This window comes from Syngnathoides biaculeatus, chromosome 6 (genome assembly GCF_019802595.1).
Source record: "Syngnathoides biaculeatus isolate LvHL_M chromosome 6, ASM1980259v1, whole genome shotgun sequence".
NCBI classification, from domain to species: domain Eukaryota; kingdom Metazoa; phylum Chordata; class Actinopteri; order Syngnathiformes; family Syngnathidae; genus Syngnathoides; species Syngnathoides biaculeatus.
Window position 1 is genome coordinate 31137563 of NC_084645.1, and position 19247 is coordinate 31156809.

Sequence of the window (19247 nt, forward strand, 5' to 3'; positions counted from 1 at the left end):
CTCTTATTTCACACTTTCTACTGTCATCTGCGTTGACTCACCAAGTGTTGCAATCTTGAGAAATGGTGGAGCCAGGGGGAAAGTGTCGACCCATATGCACGCAGGAACACTGAGACACCTCCACGCACCGGGTGCCATCCAACACTTTGCCCACTGAAAAGCGAACACACATTCATACAACGTATGACTTGTAGCTGGAGGGGTTGGAAATGAGAAGCTGGGGTGCTGTCGTGGGAGGCCGGGGGTCAGGGGGGGTTGATTTGTTACCAGGGCATGTGCATCCATCCACGCACTCTTCTTTGCAGACCTCCTGGATGTTGAGACTATGGCAGGTTGTGGAGCATGACTTAGTGCATTCGCTGTAGTGCATTCCAATAGGACATTTTGGAACTGTTCAGTGGTGAGAAAGGATTAAAAAGAAAATACTTTGTTACAGTACATGTCATTTGTTTCAGTAATTAGTCTTCTTCCCCACACTTGAAAACAGGTATCTTTTCTTTGAACTCTCAACTTTATCAAAACAGGCTCCTTACTTTTTTTTTAACCTTTGTGGATGACAACATGATGTTCAAAAAGACAAATAGAGAAGTAAAGTTAACCACGACGGGGTGTGTAATTGTCTGGGCTCATAAGAGAGAAAAAACAATGACTGTGACACCATAGAGGACCGTGAACCAGGGGGTAATACGACAATGACAAAACAGACTCATAGAAGCAAGATATTCCCCATCCATGGCCTTATATATGACACTCGTTTGTGGTGAATGTGTTGTCTTCTGTTAGCCTAAAAACCATCAGCATATTTCTATTTGAGTACTAAATACTGTAAGAACATCTGCACTCCTTTGCTTATTTTTGCATAATTTGATGGCATTTTTCCAACTTACAGCATTCTGTCTCCTGTTGCCACCCTTGTAAAAGCATCCCGTGGGCGTGACACGTGCGGGCGTATTCGAGAAGGACTGGACAGTAGCAATCTTCGCTGTTGCCCTGGCCGCAATGGCACACTTCCTTCTGGCACAGGGACAGGAAGGCGTCGGGTGATACCAAGTGGGCGCAGCGCAGGAACAGGGCGGATGTTTGCAACATGTTGCAGCTGGACAGAATCTACAAAAAGGAGACCCGGCTGAACGCTGGCTCATTTGTATGGGAAAGGATTGCTCCCCTCAAAATAAAAGAATTTCAGAGACACCATCAAAAGGTGAAAGTGTGCTCTAATTTCTGATGCATGGGCTTTGTTGACGAGGCCATGTCATAAATATGTTATAAGTGTTAAAAAAAAAAAAAGTTTGAAATGTTAAAAAAACAAGAACATATTTCCTTGTTAAGGTGGGATTCCATCAGGGATCAGCTCTGAGCCCCTTCCTGTTCGCTGTGGTAATGGATAGGCTGACAGATGAGGTTAGACTGGAATCCCCTTGGACCATGATGTCCGCAGATGATATTGTGATATGCAGTGAATGCAGGGAGCAGGTGGAGGAACAATTAGAACAATGGAGGCATGCACTGGAAAGAAGAAGAATGAAGATTAGCTGGAGTAAACCAAAATATATGTGCGGGAATGATAGGGGCGGAGGAGGCAGAGTGAGGCTACAGGGAGAAGAGATACCGAGGGTGGAGGAATTCAAATATTTAGGGTCAACAATCCAGAACAATGGTGAGTGTGGTAAGGAAGTGAAGAAACGGGTCCAAGCGTGGTGGAACAGTTGGCAGAAGGTGTCTGGTGTTCTATGTGATAGAAGAGTCTCTGCGAGGATGAAGGGCAAAGTTTATAAAACAGTGGTGAGGCCAGCCATGATGTACGGATGAGAGACGGTGGCCCTGAAGAAACAACAGGAAGCAGAACTGGAGGTAGTAGAAATGAAGATGCTGAGGTTCTCCCAGGTTGGATAGGATTAGAAATGAGCTCATTAGAGGGATAGTCAAAGATGGATATTTTGGAAACAAAGTTCGAGATAGCAGACTTTGATGGTTTGGACATGTCCAGAGGCGAGAAAGTGAGTATATTGGCAGAAGGTGGCTGAGGATGGAGCTGCCAGGCAAATGAGCTAGAGGAAGACCAGAGAAAAGGTTGATGGATGTGGTGAGGGAGGACATGCGGACTGTGGGTGAGAGAGAGGAAGATGCACAAGATAGGCTTAGATGGAAAAAGATGACATGCTGTGGCAACCCATAACGGGACAAGTCAAAAGGAAAATAAGAAGAAGATTTCCTTGTTAATGAAGTGAGTGTGAATGGTTGTTAGTTTCTATATGGCGCACGATTGGCTAGCGACCAGTTCACGGTGTGCCCCGCCTTTCCCCAGAAGATAGCTGTGATAGGCTCCAGCATGCCTGTAACCCTGTTGAGGATAAGCTGTTAAGAAAATGGATAGATGGAGAATCAGAATCATCCTATTTTTGTAGTATGTGGCTTATCTCAGAGGTTGTGCCTGGATCATTCTTGATTCTCAGTCAAGGATGGTAAGGATTTTCTAAAGCATGAGCATGCGTGCCTGTGTCTGTGTGGGACGCCTGACCTCTGAAGTGTCTTTGGAGGTGTTGCAGGACAGACTGGGAGGTGAGATGCGTCTGCAGGCTTGTCCTGCTCCTTTCACCGCCCAGGAATTAGCAAAGTCGTAGCTTTCCTCTGTGAGGAATCCTGAAATGACGCATAGCGCATAAGGGTCTTGACAGCCTCTTCATTAATCTGCTCTTTGTTTTTTTAGATCCTTTCCTTAACTCGTTATCTTTTCCTGTATGGAACCGCTTCTTTTCCTGTTTCTAAGACCTGATGACGAAAACCATTTCCGAAATTCCCTGGAAAAATGGACAGCCTTTCATTCCGTTCTAAATTGGGCTACAGTACTCACGTACCGACAATTTGGCCCAATCTGAGCATCTTCCCTCCTTTGTGATCAAAATCAGCGTAGGTGCGACTGTCAAATGTATCACAAAGATTATTGCGAGGGGTTACCCTGAGGTGTGAGGGATATTTCCTCGCCCATCTGCATGGAAAACACTCAAAGCTGACAATCAGAAATGTTAAACCTACTCAATATTTACGATCGGAAATCCTTATGCAGGAGTCTGGATGCTGTGTGATAGCACGCTGCCTCCCTGAGTCAATGTTCGTGCTACAACAGGCATCTGGTTGGGGGAGGAGACGTGATTGTTAGGTGGAGATATGTGTGTGGTGTGCTGCGTTGTTCACACGCTTTAAGAGCAGTAAGGAGACACCTGTTATTTCCCTGTCATGTGTCAGGTCGCTCACATTTTCAAAATCAGTGAACACGATGTCTTAACATTGAGCACACAGAATGAACGGCCTGATGTACAAGTTGCCATAGACATACCTTCTTGAGCGGTGAATTCATCAGCCGGTTCTGAATTGAAGTTACCGCAGAGGCCGCAGGTGTGGTTGGCGTGACCTTCGCTTAGCGTCAGTGCGATGTTGGCCGCGTTGTCGATGGTCACCGTGAAGCCAAATTCCTCGCTCCACAGCTTGTAGAATCCCAGCTCCTGGCCGGCAAAGACGGAGTGCGATGCGTACGGAAGATTAAGTCTGCAAGAGGAGAGGCACGGAACCCGTAAGATACTGTAGACTGTAAATGAGCTTCCCTACATTGCAATTTTAAAAGTATCGGAACACACATCAACTATTAATGAATCTCTTTTCTTTTTTATGTAACTTATTGAATGACGCTGATGACCGTCGTCAGGCTAGCAAGGTAGCAAGTGCTGGAAAGCCTCCGATGGCCAACTCATGCCAGAAAGGCCAAATGTGTTCTCGGGCTTGGCTTTAGATACGCCCCAAAAATCTGGACAACTGAGATGGTTGGAGAGTTTACCATTATATCTCAAAATTTAATTCAAAAGTTCACGCAGGTTTTTAGAGCTTATCTCCAAACACAAATTAACACTTGCTTTAGTTTCTATGTGATGTCCAGTATTACCTAGTTTCTCCCTGTGACAGTCTTCCGTTGACAGACAGTTGCAGCTCAAAGACGTCCCCGAGAAACAACGTGACGCCGTTCCTTTTGCCCTCAACAAAATCACCTGAAGGTGAATCACAATGGACATTGTGTTACTTCTGTCGCACCAAAATGAAACACATTGACACAAAAGTGTCTTTACAATGTACTTGATTGTCACCGCCAAAGTGGTATTCATTAAACAATAAATGCATGTTTTCTTATCTGTTAAATGTGTGCAGCAATGTGGAGCGGCACTGTAATGCATCTCGTATTTAACTCAATCTGTTAAAAACCTAATCAAATAAAAAAGTTTTTGATACAGCTCTTGTATAGTCTCTACACCACGGGTAAGCAAAGCATAGCAAATGTATGTATATAGCGCATTTCGTACACGAGGTAACTCAATGTGCTTTACATAAATAAAAGGATTTGAAAAAAAAATACAATAACTAAAAACCAGGGCAGCACAGTGGATGAGTTGGAAAGCGCTGGCCTCACACTTCTGAGGTCCCGAGTTCAATCCCGGTCCCGCCTGTCTGGAGTTCGCATGTTCGCCCCATACTTGCGTGGGTTTTCTCTGGGAACTCCGGTTTCCTCCCACATCCCAAAAACATGCAACATTAATTGGACATTAAATTCCCCCTAGGTGTGATTGTGAGTGGGGCTTTTTGTCTCGATGTGCCCTGCGATTGGCTGGCACCCAGTTCAGGATGTACCCTGCCTGCTGCCCGTTGACAGCTGGGATAGGCTCCCTTGTGAGGGTAAGCGGCTAAGAAAATGGATGAATGGATAAAAACCAGCACACTATGACCACTGATGCTCTACAATGTTTCTTTGATGGGCTCACCCAGCAGAGTGAAGGAGCGAAGTTTGCAGTCCCCAGCCAGGAGGTAGCTGCAGTCGCCGGGAAACTCGTACAGAACCCCGTCGAAGGTGTGAACATGGTGTCGTCCAAACAGGCTGCATCTCCCCGTCATACCTGCCACGCATGCTTTACACACACAAACGTAATATTGTCAACATCGTTATGAGCACCACATGTGACACAATACACAACCCTCCCGTTATCTTGCAAAGCTACCCATTTCAGAGTTTAACGATACAAGACCTCCTACTCCACGCTAGTAAAACTCACTCAGTAGCGAACAAAGTTAAAAAGAAAGTTGGAAAAAATTGGGCCCTGACCTTGATTTCAACAATTGGTAAAAAATTGGTGTGATTTTTCAATCATAACAAGATGCAAAAAAGTCTCAAGGAGACCTCCGAAAGGAATCTTGAAAAAATTGCCCCAGCCAGAAGCAGATTGTTGTTGCTGGGTAACCAAGCCCTTTTGCCTACACCTCCGGCTGGAGCTTAGCGTCAAAACTTTAATAACTTAAATATCAGGAATTCAGGAGGCATGGTGGACGACTGGTATGATCATCTGCCTCACAGTTCCGAGGACTGGGGTTCAAATCCTGGCCCGACCTGTGTGGGGTTTGCACATTCTCCCCGTGCTTACTTCGGTTTTCTCTGGCCACTCCGATTTCCTCCCACATCCCAAAACGTGCATTATTGTAATTGGGGACTCTAAATTGCCCCTAGGCGTGATTGTGAGTGCGATTGTTGTCTGTCTCCATGTGCCTTGCGATTGCCTGGCAACCAGTACAGGGTGTACCCTTCCACCTGCCCGATGATAGCTTGGATGGCTGGATCAGTAAATCACCATTAAAAAAAAGTGATGCAAAGGCCTGCTTATCGGTGCTAGCAGCTTTAAATTGGAATGTGGGAGGAAGACAAAGTTCTTGGAGGAAACCCACTAAAGCAGCGTGACAGCACGCAAACTCCACACAAGATTCAAAGGCAGAATCTCACAACTGTGAAGCAGACGTGCAAACCACAACTTGAGAGTCAATGATAAACATAACCAGAGTTAATTATGGGATTGTTTTCCACCCACCTGTCAGATGTAGCAGAAGCCAAATTCCTCTCAGACATCTGCATGCACGCAACTGAAAAATATAAACAAAATGACACGCTTCATTTTCATGATCTTAAATTGACTTTGTGATACATTATTACTTTACCTCCATGGCTCCACACTGAGCTTATATACAAATCTTGTAAAAAAAAAAAAAAATGGTAAAAAACAAGACTAATACAATCCAGAAAAAAAGCTGGCTTTACATGGTGGAACTGCCTGAATAAAAAGGCTAAAGTGAGAATGGGGTCAAAAACGCAAAAGCCCAACTGAAAGCTTCTTAATTTATATCAAGAGAAGTCCATCCCACCCTGCCATTGCGACCCTAACATCCCTCCCCCTAACACCACGTTATGTCAAGAAGGCCAGAATATCAGACCACGCATGTAGAGTGACACCATCAGTCTGCATCAGTATAAGACAATACCAGGATATGCCCGCGGATGGTCTGGCTATGTGATTAGTCTGCTGCTACAAGCCTGCGTCAGTGCCAACCTAAACAATTGTGCTGCAAAACATTCTGACAGCGAGGATATCTCATGAGAGAACTGAGTGTTTGGTATCCACAAGCAAAAAAAAAAAAAAAAAAACACACGGGCAATTTACGGCAAAAGTTGTACGCAAACAATGGGAACGAGTTCTTTGGAAAAGGTAAAAACATCACCTATCAGCTGGGGAAAGAATTAGGAGCCTGGAGGAAATTTAAAAAAAAAAAACATTTCCTGCAAATTCCGCTGCATTTCTTGAATGATTAATATGCATGAACAGAAAACACAAACTTCACGGGACAAGTGCTGTAGTAATCTCCTACATATTTGTCAAGAGACTAGACACATTTTCACTCAATATTTGTGATTTTTTTTCCCCTGGAAACCCAACAAATAGCCCAATTACTGATCAAATTGCATTTTTTTTTCTACAGTCTGTAAGATGCAACAAGATGATGCCAAATAAGTAAGTAGTAATTGGTGTCAAGGAAGCATGTTGAAATTACAGGTCTTGAGTTTACTACCATGTTATAGGCAATAAGATACAATTGTTCCTGAGAAATTATCACGAACCATCATTCTGGCCCCTTTAATTATTTCATAACAATTTGTTGGCTGCACTTTGGAGAAATGGTTAGCACATCCACCTCACAATTAAGTTCAGGGGTCAAATCCAGGCTCCATTATTCTTGTGTGGAGTTTACATTAAAAATTACACATCACAAAAACATGTGAAGCTCATCCATCCATCCATTTTTCTTTGCCGCTTATCCTCACGAGGGTCACGGGTAGTGGTGGAGCCTATCCCAGCTGTCAACAGGCAGGAGGCGAGGTACATCCTGAACTGGTTGCCAGCCAGTCGCAGGGCACATAGACACAAACAGACACGCTCACAATCACACTTACGGGCAATTTAGAGGCTTCAATTAATGCTGCAAGTTTTTGGGATGTGAGAGGAAATCGGAGTCGCTGGAGAAAACCCACACAGACACGGGGAGAACATGCAAACTCCACACAGACGGGGTTGGGATCGAACTCAGAACTGTGAGGCCAACGCTTTACCATCTGATCCACCGTGCCGCCATGTGAGGCTCAATGAAGACTTAAAAAAAAAAAAAAAACATCGCTTTGAATGCTGGTTTGTAAAAAAAAAAATAAGGGGGGGCTTGGAAAAGTGGTACTGAAAATTGATGGGTGAATAATTAGTTTTTCCCCTTCCAATGAAGGAAAGGCAAGAGAGCGAGCGATCTTGTAAACGCGCTTAAATCGTCTCGGAGGAATGACGTCATCGCCCGTGCCACCGAATTCAATCAAGAGCGAGACCGAGTCTGAGAATAACGTCATCGCACTGTTACTCGCCGTGAACACTTGAGGGCGACGCAATGCATTGACAAGCACCTAAAACAAACAAAAAAAAAAAAACAGTAACTATCAGGATTTAGCGCAGTGCTGTGTGCATGTCCAGCCTTTAACGCTCGGCTGGTTTGCAGAAAGGGGGGCAGGGACGACTACGAGCGGGCACCAGCAGCGCCACGCGTGGAGGGAGAAGCGCCTCACTGAGCGACCTCACTACTTGTTAAGGATCCCATTGTCGCCGTCATGGCGGCGCTATCCGGCGGAGAGATGTGCATCAAGTACCTAATGTTCGCCTTCAACCTGGTCTTCTGGGTAAGTGCGTTTAAAAACTACAATGCATTGATTTGGGTGCGCGTACTGACGAGGCGTTCGTCGGGAGTGGAGCGGCACGGCCGCAAACCTTCAAATTGCCGCAGTCTCCGAACGGGGTTGATGTCTATTTACTGTATTTATTTATTTATTGCACCGGATGGCCACTATAAACATAATCCTGGGACGTGCCTCAACGGGGTTACTGCTGCTTGTAATCCTCCCCAGTGGCCAAATGACCCACTTCCACTGAGCGCACCGAGTTCCGCGCACCGTTTTTTAAAATGGTTGCGCAAAAAAAAACAAACAAACAAAAAAAAAAAAAAAACCAAAGAGCCAGGCTGTCTTTTATTGACTGCAAAGACTTCTGAACGGTCTGTTTGTGTGCGTGGGGTGGCGCATGTCAGGAAGATCGTGTGTGTGCCTGCATCTTGGAGATCCTATGCACGCTATTTATGTCCCACAGTCCCACTAACCCCGTGGGGTGTGTCCCAACTGTGTTTGTTTATCGAGAACTGTACGTGTTAAACTGTGTGTGTCTAAACAAGTACGTTTTGGCCTTTTATGGTGATTTTAAGTTTTGTAGCTATAGATAGAAATGAGCACAACAATGCATCACAAGAGGTTGGGGGTAGGAGGGCGGGTTGTGTGTGTATCCGCGTGTGGAAGAGGAAGAGCGCTGTGGAAATAAACACAACTATAAATATTCAAGTGCATCTCATTAAATTAGATTATGGTTTAAAGAGTGCAGCTCAAAGATTCATAACAAAAGTGAACATATTTTCACACTTTTTTAGATAACTATAATTTACAGTGTACCTCCCTGGCAAATATTACCATCTAAAGAAATCCATCAATTTTCTTAGCCACTTATCCTCACAAGGGTCTCGGGGAGTGGTGGAACCTATTTCAGCTGTCAACAGGCAGGAGGTAAACCCTGAAATGGTTGTCAGCCAATCACAGGGCACAAGCAGACAAACAGACACACCCACAATCACACCAAGGGGCAATTTTGAGCGTCCAATTAATGTTGCATGTTTTTGGGATGTGGGAGGAAACCGGAGTGCCTGGAGGAAAACCACGCAGGCACGGGGAGAACATGCAAACTCCACACAGGTGGGTCTGGGATTGAACCTGGGACCTCAAGACTGTGACTGTGAGGCCAACGCTTTACCAGCTGCGCCACCATGCCGCCCCATCTAAAGGAATAATAGACAAGAAAGCATCAATTATTCTATTCAAGTGCAGGGCCGTGGAGCCACCCGAAAATACTGAACAATTCTAAACTATTTGCTTCATTACCTTAAACAGAAATCCCTTCCCTATAAGTTCATTTGATGGATTGGTTTCAGCGTGTTTAGTAAATTAAAGTCAGGGAATGTCAAAGTGTGGATTGAATATTTTGTTTTTTGCAATATAAGAAAAAGTTTGGACACCCCTGTGATAAGAACAGTTCAAATACACATGCCATGTTTTCCCCTTATGTGTGGGGTTTCTCATGTAAAAATATCTAAGATAAGATAAAATCTGTATGCGCGTACCATGTTTAAGACGTCCAACCAACTGATCAATGAATTGATTAAGAGGTGTGTTTCAACACGTTTAATCAGTAGTATACGGTTGAGACAGCAGACAGTAGGTGAGAAAACAAGTACAACAGATGTCAGCATGTCCTAACAGGGCCTTCTGTGTTGCTATCAGATGCGTCGCTCTTGTGGTTGCATGCCAAGGTAGGAACTTGCACAGGACTCGCTGAAGTCACAATCTGTGAATGCGTCACACATACAGGAAGGAACATGGGAAGACTTTATCACGGTAGGCAAGTTTGTTGACTCGGACGATTTTCTCGCCACTCCCCAAGTGTGCATTCAGGCAAGTGGAGGCGTGGTATCGACAGAGCTTTCACTTTCAAACGCCTCGGTATTTTTCCTGCTCAGGCAAACACCGCTTCCTCCCCAGAATTTCAAGTTTGTTAACAAAGCCGTCAGCATGGCTGTCGTCGGGGGGATTAGGTGCATCAAGTATCTCATGTTTATATTCAACTTATTCTTCTGGGTAGGTGGTCTTCATTTTTTCCTAACGTGTGTATGTGTGGGTGTATTCAGAAGTTAAGATGGAAAGAGGAGGGGTGAATTCTTCAAACTTTCAACCTTTGTGTGTCAAAAAGTAAGAAATTATCAAAACAAAATGGCAGCACGCATGGATGACCGTCAAGTGTAGAGTTTTAATGTATCCTGAAGCAAAAGTGCGAAAATTATACATATAGTTTATGCTAGATTTGTTTGGACTGGAGTGCTGTGAAATTTTTCCAAAGTAAAACTGTGCCTATATTCAAAATAGGAACACAAAAGTAGATAAATGCATGTGTACCATTTAAAGTGTCCTGACACCACACTGATGGTCATGGCCAGGCCGTAGACGGCCGTGCCCACTGATCTAAAAATAAATAAATAGATAGAAAAGACTGGATGGCTTATTGGCCACCAAAACTTAAATCGCTACCCGCCATCTTGATACTCCCAAAACAACCATGCCGACCTGTGTTAATGGCCAGTTTCGCGGTTGTGAGAAAACGTTCCACAGGTAAGTTAGAAAGATTTACTTTGATAATGTTAAAAGTTTGCTTTCTAAAGGTTTTTTTGTTTTTTATTTTCGGATGAGCTTAATTCACTTGAACAAAGTTTTGTTTCCCGTTGTTGTTGTTCACTGTTCACTCTCTGCTTCACCTCTATAGGCTGAGGCTTTTTTGCGAAAAAGCAGTGTAAATATTTTCCCAAACTTCATCAGTGGATAAGCAAGAAAACACATTTCTGTGAAATTTTTGATGAATTTCATAATACAGAACTCTGCAAATTGAATATCATTTTCAAATGCAAGGAAACTCGTTTGAATTTTCTGTTTGAAATAGGACGTCGCAGAGACAACAAATGAACAATATGTTTGGCATGTATTTTCCCATTGCGAGTCCTTATTTCCAAAAACATATCTAACTGATTGACTTAAAATGTAATGTTTTTATGACAAAATTTTTTTTAGTTTTTTTGCTATTTTATGACGATTGTACTTCATAGCGTATTTCGGGAAAAGTTAATGTCACAGAAATCAGGCCCTAGGTAACATGTAAGGTTTCTTAGTAGTCACGGAATTATATACATTATAATTATTTTTTTATTTTTTTGGAATAGTATACAATACAATACAATATTTTTATTCAATTATATTATTATAATTATGTCTTTCCTTTCCACCTAGCCTTTTTTGGCTTACCAAGTCGAATTAAAACTCCTTCATGTTAACAGAACTAAAAAAATGTCACGCTCACATGACCAGCTTTAATACCACATGCCAAACTTTGAGAAAACCCCCCGCCATAATAAAACATGTAAACCTTGTCCTCTACACGTTTTGAGAGTACCAAGATGGCAGCAATGGCTTCAACCAATCGACATACCGCTCGATGTGTATGCGCTATCGAGTCTTTTTTATCATTTGGCAAGGAGTTCTTCATCACTATGACATTAAAAATATCTAGAAACAATGGTGTGATTTTGTTAGATGTATGGGCAATTTAATCTGCGACAGCCGATCACAGCCTGATTGAAAATCATTTTAAATTCGTAGGCCTTTGTGACAAACATGTCAATGTTATAATATACAGTAACTCAACGTAACTCAAGTCTTGTGTGCTTTAGCTCGCAGGCACTGCCGTCTTTGCCATCGGCCTGTGGTTGAGATTAGACCCCAAGACCAAAGGCCTTTTTGAAGGACCAGATTCTCCGTACGTGTTTTACACCGGTAAGAGGCTTTAATCTAATGATTACTATTCACTTTGTTTTGGGTTGATTGCGTTTAACAAAGTCACCGCTTTATATGTCATGTTTAGGTTCACTACTAATGAATGGCACTGGAATTTTTAAACGTTACAATGTGTGTTATATTCAATGGGAAATGTTGAGTAACCTACAATAGTTGGGATTGAGGCATGAATAGTACTCTCATTTATAAGGCTCTGAAATAACAACATTTCCACCTAAAAATAATTATTGTAGTACATGACAAGACTTCTTTGGGTTGTCTGGGAGAAACAGGGTTTCACTGTCTTAACATAAAGTGTGTTGCCTCAGTTTTAATTCAAAAGAAACATTTTAGATTTTCTTCCCTCTATTTAAAACCACAATATTTCCCATGAGTCTTAAAAGTGACATTTCTCTTCATCAAATTATAATGTGCAAGTGACAAAGAATTACAATACCGTCGACTTGTCACACTGGTTCAAACTACTTGGTTTTGGGAGTGGTTCTGTCTTGCAATAGCCAATGAAGGGCCTTGTTACCATGACGACTAGGGGAAGAGCAATAGTGTTGCGACAAAGCAAGCTCGTTGTTTACAACTTGAGACTTTGTTGCTATATTTTTTCTTCCATTTTGGAGCCCTCTTGCCAGGCAACAGATTTTGCTTCCGGACACTAGACCCACCACACCCCCACCCCAGAGCAAAAGATGTTCACTCCTTCACATCCAGATTGCAAATTAAATCACATTTGTATGATGCCACCTCTGGCCAATAAATCCATAGTCCTGCCCTGTTAAACGATACAGGTTCAATTACATTTTCAGTCTTGGAGGAAGCACTTCATCACCACGCAGCCAAATTAACGGTAGAGGCAATGTTCCCTCTAAGCTGAGCAACTGCGCATTTGCGCACTTGTCCCACACTCTCAGCGTAGAAGAAAACAGATCCAGCGCAGTGAACTGAAGGCTGACGTTTTTTTTGTTTGTTTTTTTAAAACACGGCAGCACAGTGACTCTCACAAAGAGCTACTGATCGGCCACACTGGGCCACATACTCTTCTTCCTAGTTTACCTGACACCCCCTCCCCCCATTTTAACGGGGTACACTCATAATTACAAACACCAGGGTATGTGAATAATAGAAGAAAAAGTGGTGAAACTGGATGGGATGTTCTCTTTTTTGAGTAAAAAAAGTCTGGTCTGAAGCCAAAGTAGAAAGTACAGGATGAGATGGTGTATGATGTTACAATTCCACCTCGGCACAGCCTGATTGAGGATGAAAGCACAGATGATACATTACCATAAAAGCTAATTCTGTATTTTAAGTATAGGAGGCAACATAACATTAACTGTTAAACTGTTTGGGAGCATCATTCAGCTTTCAATATGCATTGCGAAAGATATCCTGCAAGCAATAATTCAGTTTTACACCAAGAAAAACAGATGGGGATATCATTTTGGGTAAAAAAAAAAAAATGAAAAAGTTGGAAGCGACATTTCAAATTTAGTTAATAGTTGGCTTGGTATGTATTTTTATTGTAATGTATATTTTTGTTTGTAGACATTTTCATTGTAAGTTTGCAAAAACACAAAATTGTTCTTAAAAATGTTCTGATGGGAATGTAATCTGAACCTTTTAATGAGCATTGTAACTTCAATGGATGACACTGACTGACCACAGTGCATACGTCTGATGTTGCTCACAGTGGTCAAAGGGGGTGCTCACGGGCTCAGTGTGTTTGCTCAGACACGTAAAAAATTAGAGGGAACATTGGGTAGTGGTGTCATTGTTGGTCAGAAATACACCACACCCCTAAGTTGACAATCTAGCTGAACATTTAAGTATGTTGCAGATAATTGGGAGTCAATGCTGCTTACACTGCTAGGTAATGATAATATGCACTGCAGCGCTTCTTTACTTTTGGCTTTTGTGCTTCTGTATTGTCCAGAGCCTAGCTGCCATATCATTAGCAGAGAAACTGTGTGGGTGTGGTTATTAAAAAGTAAATTCACTAAGGGCTTAGTTAAAGATTGGTTAAATTCCACACGTGATGGGCGGTAGGCATTCCAGTCATCCAACTATGTCTACAGAAGTTAATTTATCATAATAATAAGTCACTAAATATGGTTCCTCCCATCATTTAGATCTATAACTTCTACCTGCAGAAATTGAGTGGATTTGGTCAAAAGACAGTTTTGACATGTTCGTTGTCGATCTATGTAGGTGTGTACATCCTGATCGGAGCTGGGGCACTGATGATGGTCGTAGGATTTCTTGGATGTTGCGGTGCCATCCAAGAGTCTCCCTGTATGCTGGGACTGGTATGTATAACCTATCTCGGTGATTCTAAAACACTGTAATGCAGCACACTAGTGCACAGTTTCACTTAATTAGTTTGGAAGTTATCTAAGTACTACTGAAAACAAATCTTTGTTCATCTATGTATGATTTCCCATAACAATTAAATGCTACTGAGTAGGTGAAGTTGTCCATAAATTTGTGGCCATACTTCTCTGGGAACACGCCGTCTTGCCAGATTTCAGAAGTGAATCAGGGTCAGGACTTGGATAGGCGACTAAGTGAAAGCACATCGTTCATCCAACTTTCATGTTATTCTTTTCAAGAAAATGTCAACAGTTTTTTCCAATAGTGTTACATTCTATTGTTACCCTGGGTGGAATGTGAATTGACCCGGGGACTTTGAAAAGCCTGTTTGCATAAGTGTTTACTGAACATGTCCAGGTCCAGGTCCAGCCAGCAGGCTTAGATGTTGCTTGTTCACTTCCTGTGTGGCTCACTCATCGCCTCCCCTCTGGCCTTAATTGTCTTGTACTAAATGTCCCAGTAGGAGAGTTACATGTGAATCAAGTTCAGTTTCGCTCAGATGACTTGACTTGTTCATACATGCCAACAGACATGCGCAGACAACTTTCTAACTCCCTTTATCCTTGCTGCAGTTTTTCTTCTTCCTGCTGATCATTTTTGCCATTGAAGTCGCTGCCGGCATCTGGGGATTTTCCAACCAGGGCAAGGTAACTCACGCGGCTCAAGTGCATAAGTACTGTATGTAGATATGTATGTTACTTCCCTTTCAAAACAAGTTCTAGCAGAAGACACATGCAAATAAACATTTCTCCACTTGCATGGCAGGTGGTCGATGACATAACCACATTCTACGTGCAGACCTTCAACAACTACAAGGAAACAAATGATGAACGACTCAAAGAGACTCTGCGCGTGATTCAAACTGGCGTGAGCTTCTTTCATTCATACCAAGATTAGCAAATCAGTTTAGCGAAGACATTACTAAGAGAACGAGTCAGTGAAGATCATGGGGCACTTGTTAATCATGCAAACAATCAGTACTTGAGGTTACGAGGTATACTTTTCCCTTGCAACATTATAAAACGTTACTCAAAAGTCTTGATCAGAATCAGAATAAGCTCTAATGGCCAAGTGTGTAAAAACAAACAAGGAATTTTTCTCTGGCAGTCGGTCCTGCCCTGGTACGACATTCAGAACAAGGAACAACAACATAGTAACAAGAACAAAGAACAAGAGACATTTCTGTTTATAGGAACTATTCTGTATAAGAGGTGCAAGATGTAAAATCTATATAGAGCTCGTGTTCCTATGTCACCGAAATCATGCGACTGGCCATATTGCTGGTCAAACAAAGCATTGTTCAACGCTAAGTCCGTAGACACGAAACGAAAATGTGTCTTATAGCACGATGCTCAGAGTTGTGTCTGATACTGTTAAACATTTAGAAGGTGATAATAAATGAAGGTACGTGGAAAAATGAGAGACACTTGGCATAGAGGATCCATATGTAATGCCGAAGTCGACGTTTTTGCCAAAAAGAAATTGGACTGTTAATAAGCTTCCGCTTGTCTTGAACAACTGGATATACTCTTGTATCTGGTGAGTAAGTTGTTGAGATCTACACGGAAAAGTTTGAAAGCGTATAAAAGTCTGGACGCATACAAATATTTTGTTGGAATAAATCCGACATAGTGACGGTTGACTGCTCGTGAATGCGGAACGTATTCGTCTGTTTGTTAATCTTTGCCGGAATCCATCGATCTTTTCAGCTAATACAAATACAAATATTCAAATAAATGACCCCTGATTTTACACAAACTCTCATTCATTAACTATGATTGGAAAAAAAAAAAAAGAGGACGAACCTGTCTCCACGGAACATACATGGAAGCGATCACGACCACATGATAAATAATTCTTGGTAATTTGAGATTGAGAAGAATAATTCCTACCTCAAATGAAGCAATCGCTACACAGGCGTATGTGTATTTTGGTTGGGCAGCAACAATCATGTTTAATTGCCAAAATCCATCGATATTTTCTGGTCTTTTCAGCTGGTATTCCATAGAATGAACTCTTTGAATATCTGCCCCATCTCTTGTGACAATCAACAGCACAACTGGTCTCAGGCAATTTGAAAACCCTGCTCTGGTTCAATGACTTCTGCAGTGCACAGCAGCTAGATTTGACCGGCAATATGGCGCCGTGCAAACTGTGACGTCGCATGCACGAGCTCTTTAGATATGTGTGTTAACAATGTCAATTGTGCAAAAAGAGCAGTTTAAAGTGACGAATCGTGTGGTCTAGAAAATATAGGAAAAAAAAAAAAACTATTGGACCAACAGGATGTGAGTGAGTGCCCGAACAAGGCTTTTGTCAAAATACCCTAAATGAGACACTGCTCACCCCACCCCCTCCTCAGCAGGACCAACACCAACTATCGCTTTAGTTACCATGACGACTAGGGCCAGGGATACTTGTTCGGAAGAGTATGTGATCCTAACAAAAACAGGAAGAGTATTGATTGAATTTTTACTTGTTAGGCAGCATTTAAAACCAAGATGCCAAATTATTCTTGGAAAAATGCATTTTTGTGTGCTGTATTGTCAATTAGACACATGGTTATGTCACAATCCAGCAATATTCAAATAAAGAATTCATAAGATAAGATTTACTTCGGTCTGTAATTTTATCAGTATCAATTGGTTTGCAGCTTTGTACATGTGGTGCATGCAACAGACATGTCATCAAACAGTAATACAAGTTTGTTGGTGACAGATGCGTTAGAAACCTGAATTTGCATGTAATAAAAGGATTGATGTCCTTGTGTATAATGCTCCTTGTCACTAAGGCTGTCATTTTGCTGTTCTGTATATAATAGAGATGGAGTGGGGGATGATGGGGATTAAGTCAACTAATCTAGTTTCAATAAGACATAAATAGACACTTACAGCCACCATTATGAAAACCCCAGTGATTTTGTATGCAGACAGTTAAAAATAATGTTTTTTTTTTTTTTTTTGTATTGTTCTAGCTAAACTGTTGCGGTCCAACCGGCACACTGTTGGATGCTGCCAAGGACACCTGTCCTTCAGGGGAGCTTCTTGAGGAGCTCATCACCAAGGTACGATTGGAACACTGCTTTTAATCAAGAAATGACAAATGTGGTTTGCTTAGCGCAAGGCTGGGCGTACTTTTGTGCCCAGGATTCACAGTCAAGTCTTAAAACACACTGATGAGCCATCACAGTCATATTTGAGTTAATAATTAAAATAGGGCTTCAAGAGTAACAAACTGTCCGTTAAATTTTCATTTAAAATTTTTAAAATATAAAATAAAACAATTTATCATTAAAATTAAAAAACACATTTTAAATATGTAAAATCCATCCATCCATTTTCTTCGCCACTTATCGTCACGAGGGCCACGGGGAGTGCTGGAGCCTATCCCAGCTGTCAAAGGGCAGGAGGCGGGGTACACCCTGAACTGGTTGCCAGCCAATCGCAGGGCACATTGAGACAAAGAGCCGCACGCACAATCACACCTAGGGGTAATTTAGAGTGTCCAATTAATATTTTGGAATGTGGGAGGAAACCGGAGTACCCGTAGAAAAACCACACAGGCACGGGGAGAACATGCAAACTCCACACAGGCGGGTCCGGGATCGAACCCAGGACCCCAGAACTGTGAGGCCAACGCTTTACCAGCTGATCCACCGTGCCACCATATGTAAAATCATTATACTATATAACATTTTAGCAATTACAATTAATCAAATAACTACTCATCATTGAGATATAAATGATTTTGAATTAATAAAATAACTGACTACATAATTAATTTTAGGGAAAAAAACTAGCCCAATAAATACAAAAAATATTCCACGACTATCGATAATACTCGGTGAGTCGGATTATAGAATGGAGCTGGCTGTAGTTTGGTTAATGGACACCGCTTAAAAGATTGAAGCTTTTATTGGGGTGAGAGCTGGCGTAATTACACGTCCAAAAGACATAATGATGGTGCGGGCTGTCAGTTTTCCGTTGCAGACGCATTCCTTCAGCCCTTTCGCTGTAGTTTCTATGGAAACAACCGTTTTACTGGTGCGTTTGTGGGCCCTCCAAGTCATTTCGCCACAGGTCTGAGAAAAGCCCACATGAATTTCGTGCTCTTGTGTCGTAGAGCTGCCCTGATGCCATTGATGAGGTGTTTGACTCCAAGCTGCACATCATTGGAGGAGTGGGCATCACTATAGGGGTCATTATGGTAAATGCACGATTGGCCTAGCCTTGTCACTCAAATGAAAATGTATGCAACAACTCAGTTCATCTCTCTTGGCAGGTGTTTGGGATGATTTTTAGCATGCTCCTGTGCTGCGCCATCAGGAAATCTCGAGAGGTGGTGTGACCGCTGCCAAAGCATTGTGACGTCCTCGTTAATGTTGCATGATGTCATTCTTAGAGTCACGTGACTCCCCACTGCCAATAGAAACACCGCTTGTTCATTGTGGGGGGAAATCGTAACCTCCATTTACATAGTTGTCAGGCCCAGCCCAGAATGGGTGTCATCTGTGCTTGAGTGAAAAATGTAGCACATTGAGATCATACGAATGAATTTAGTGTTTGTCCAAATGACCTTAACTGAAGATTGGCTTATTATTTATCGATCACTTCTCTCACCTATTGGCAAAAGGAGATATGGATCCCAGCCAAATAAGTCTACTGCCTCTTCGGCAGGCTGGATCAGCTGCCAAATGAATACTTGAATTCATTTGAATGAGAGTAACAGGATGCTGACCTATGTACTATTTTTCTGGTTAAGAATCAAGTGGTACCCTTTGTGGCATTTTGTTGGATCACCTCTTTCTAAATGCCCATTTGTGTCATTTTTTTCAGTCCTCTATGTATGCACATATGAAATGTTATGTATTTTCAAATTACCTTTTCATTTTATTGATTTACACCACACAAACAGATGATTCAAGAGTCAAATAAACCAAAATGGAGAGCTTCATCTTGACTTTTTTCCCATATGCTAACACTGACTGTCACATTTTTCTTTC

General features: G+C 42.2%; 2 protein-coding genes across 4 annotated transcripts in view; one reads left to right on the forward strand and one right to left on the reverse strand.

The window, feature by feature from the left end:
* vwf (von Willebrand factor) overlaps nt 1-7512 on the reverse strand; it is a 43813-nt gene extending 36301 nt beyond the window's left edge. The window contains exons 1-9 of one of the 2 annotated variants that reach the window (XM_061823985.1): nt 7466-7512; nt 5895-5946; nt 4803-4946; nt 3935-4037; nt 3335-3543; nt 2519-2640; nt 888-1107; nt 268-390; nt 42-153 (exon numbers count right to left, since the gene is read on the reverse strand). In XM_061823985.1, coding sequence (XP_061679969.1) covers nt 42-153; nt 268-390; nt 888-1107; nt 2519-2640; nt 3335-3543; nt 3935-4037; nt 4803-4946; nt 5895-5946; nt 7466-7468 — 1088 coding nt within the window. In that variant the 5' untranslated portion in view covers nt 7469-7512. Of the gene's footprint in view, nt 1-41; nt 154-267; nt 391-887; nt 1108-2518; nt 2641-2721; nt 2968-3334; nt 3544-3934; nt 4038-4802; nt 4947-5894; nt 5947-7465 lie in introns of those variants that run through there. The other variant, XM_061823986.1, reaches the window with a different exon arrangement.
* Nucleotides 7513-7822: 310 nt separating this feature from the next.
* cd9a (CD9 molecule a) lies at nt 7823-19198 on the forward strand. 2 transcript variants are annotated; one of them, XM_061823999.1, is made up of 8 exons: nt 7823-8071; nt 11761-11863; nt 14084-14181; nt 14818-14892; nt 15011-15112; nt 17220-17309; nt 18368-18451; nt 18527-19198. In XM_061823999.1, exons 1-8 carry the CDS (start codon nt 8003-8005, stop codon nt 18590-18592), a joined length of 687 nt encoding a protein of 228 aa, XP_061679983.1. In that variant the 5' UTR covers nt 7823-8002; the 3' UTR covers nt 18593-19198. The 2 variants fall into 2 exon arrangements, with proteins under 2 accessions (XP_061679983.1, XP_061679984.1); XM_061824000.1 differs by lacking the exon at nt 7823-8071 and adding an exon at nt 9914-10123.
* Nucleotides 19199-19247: the final 49 nt, after the last annotated feature.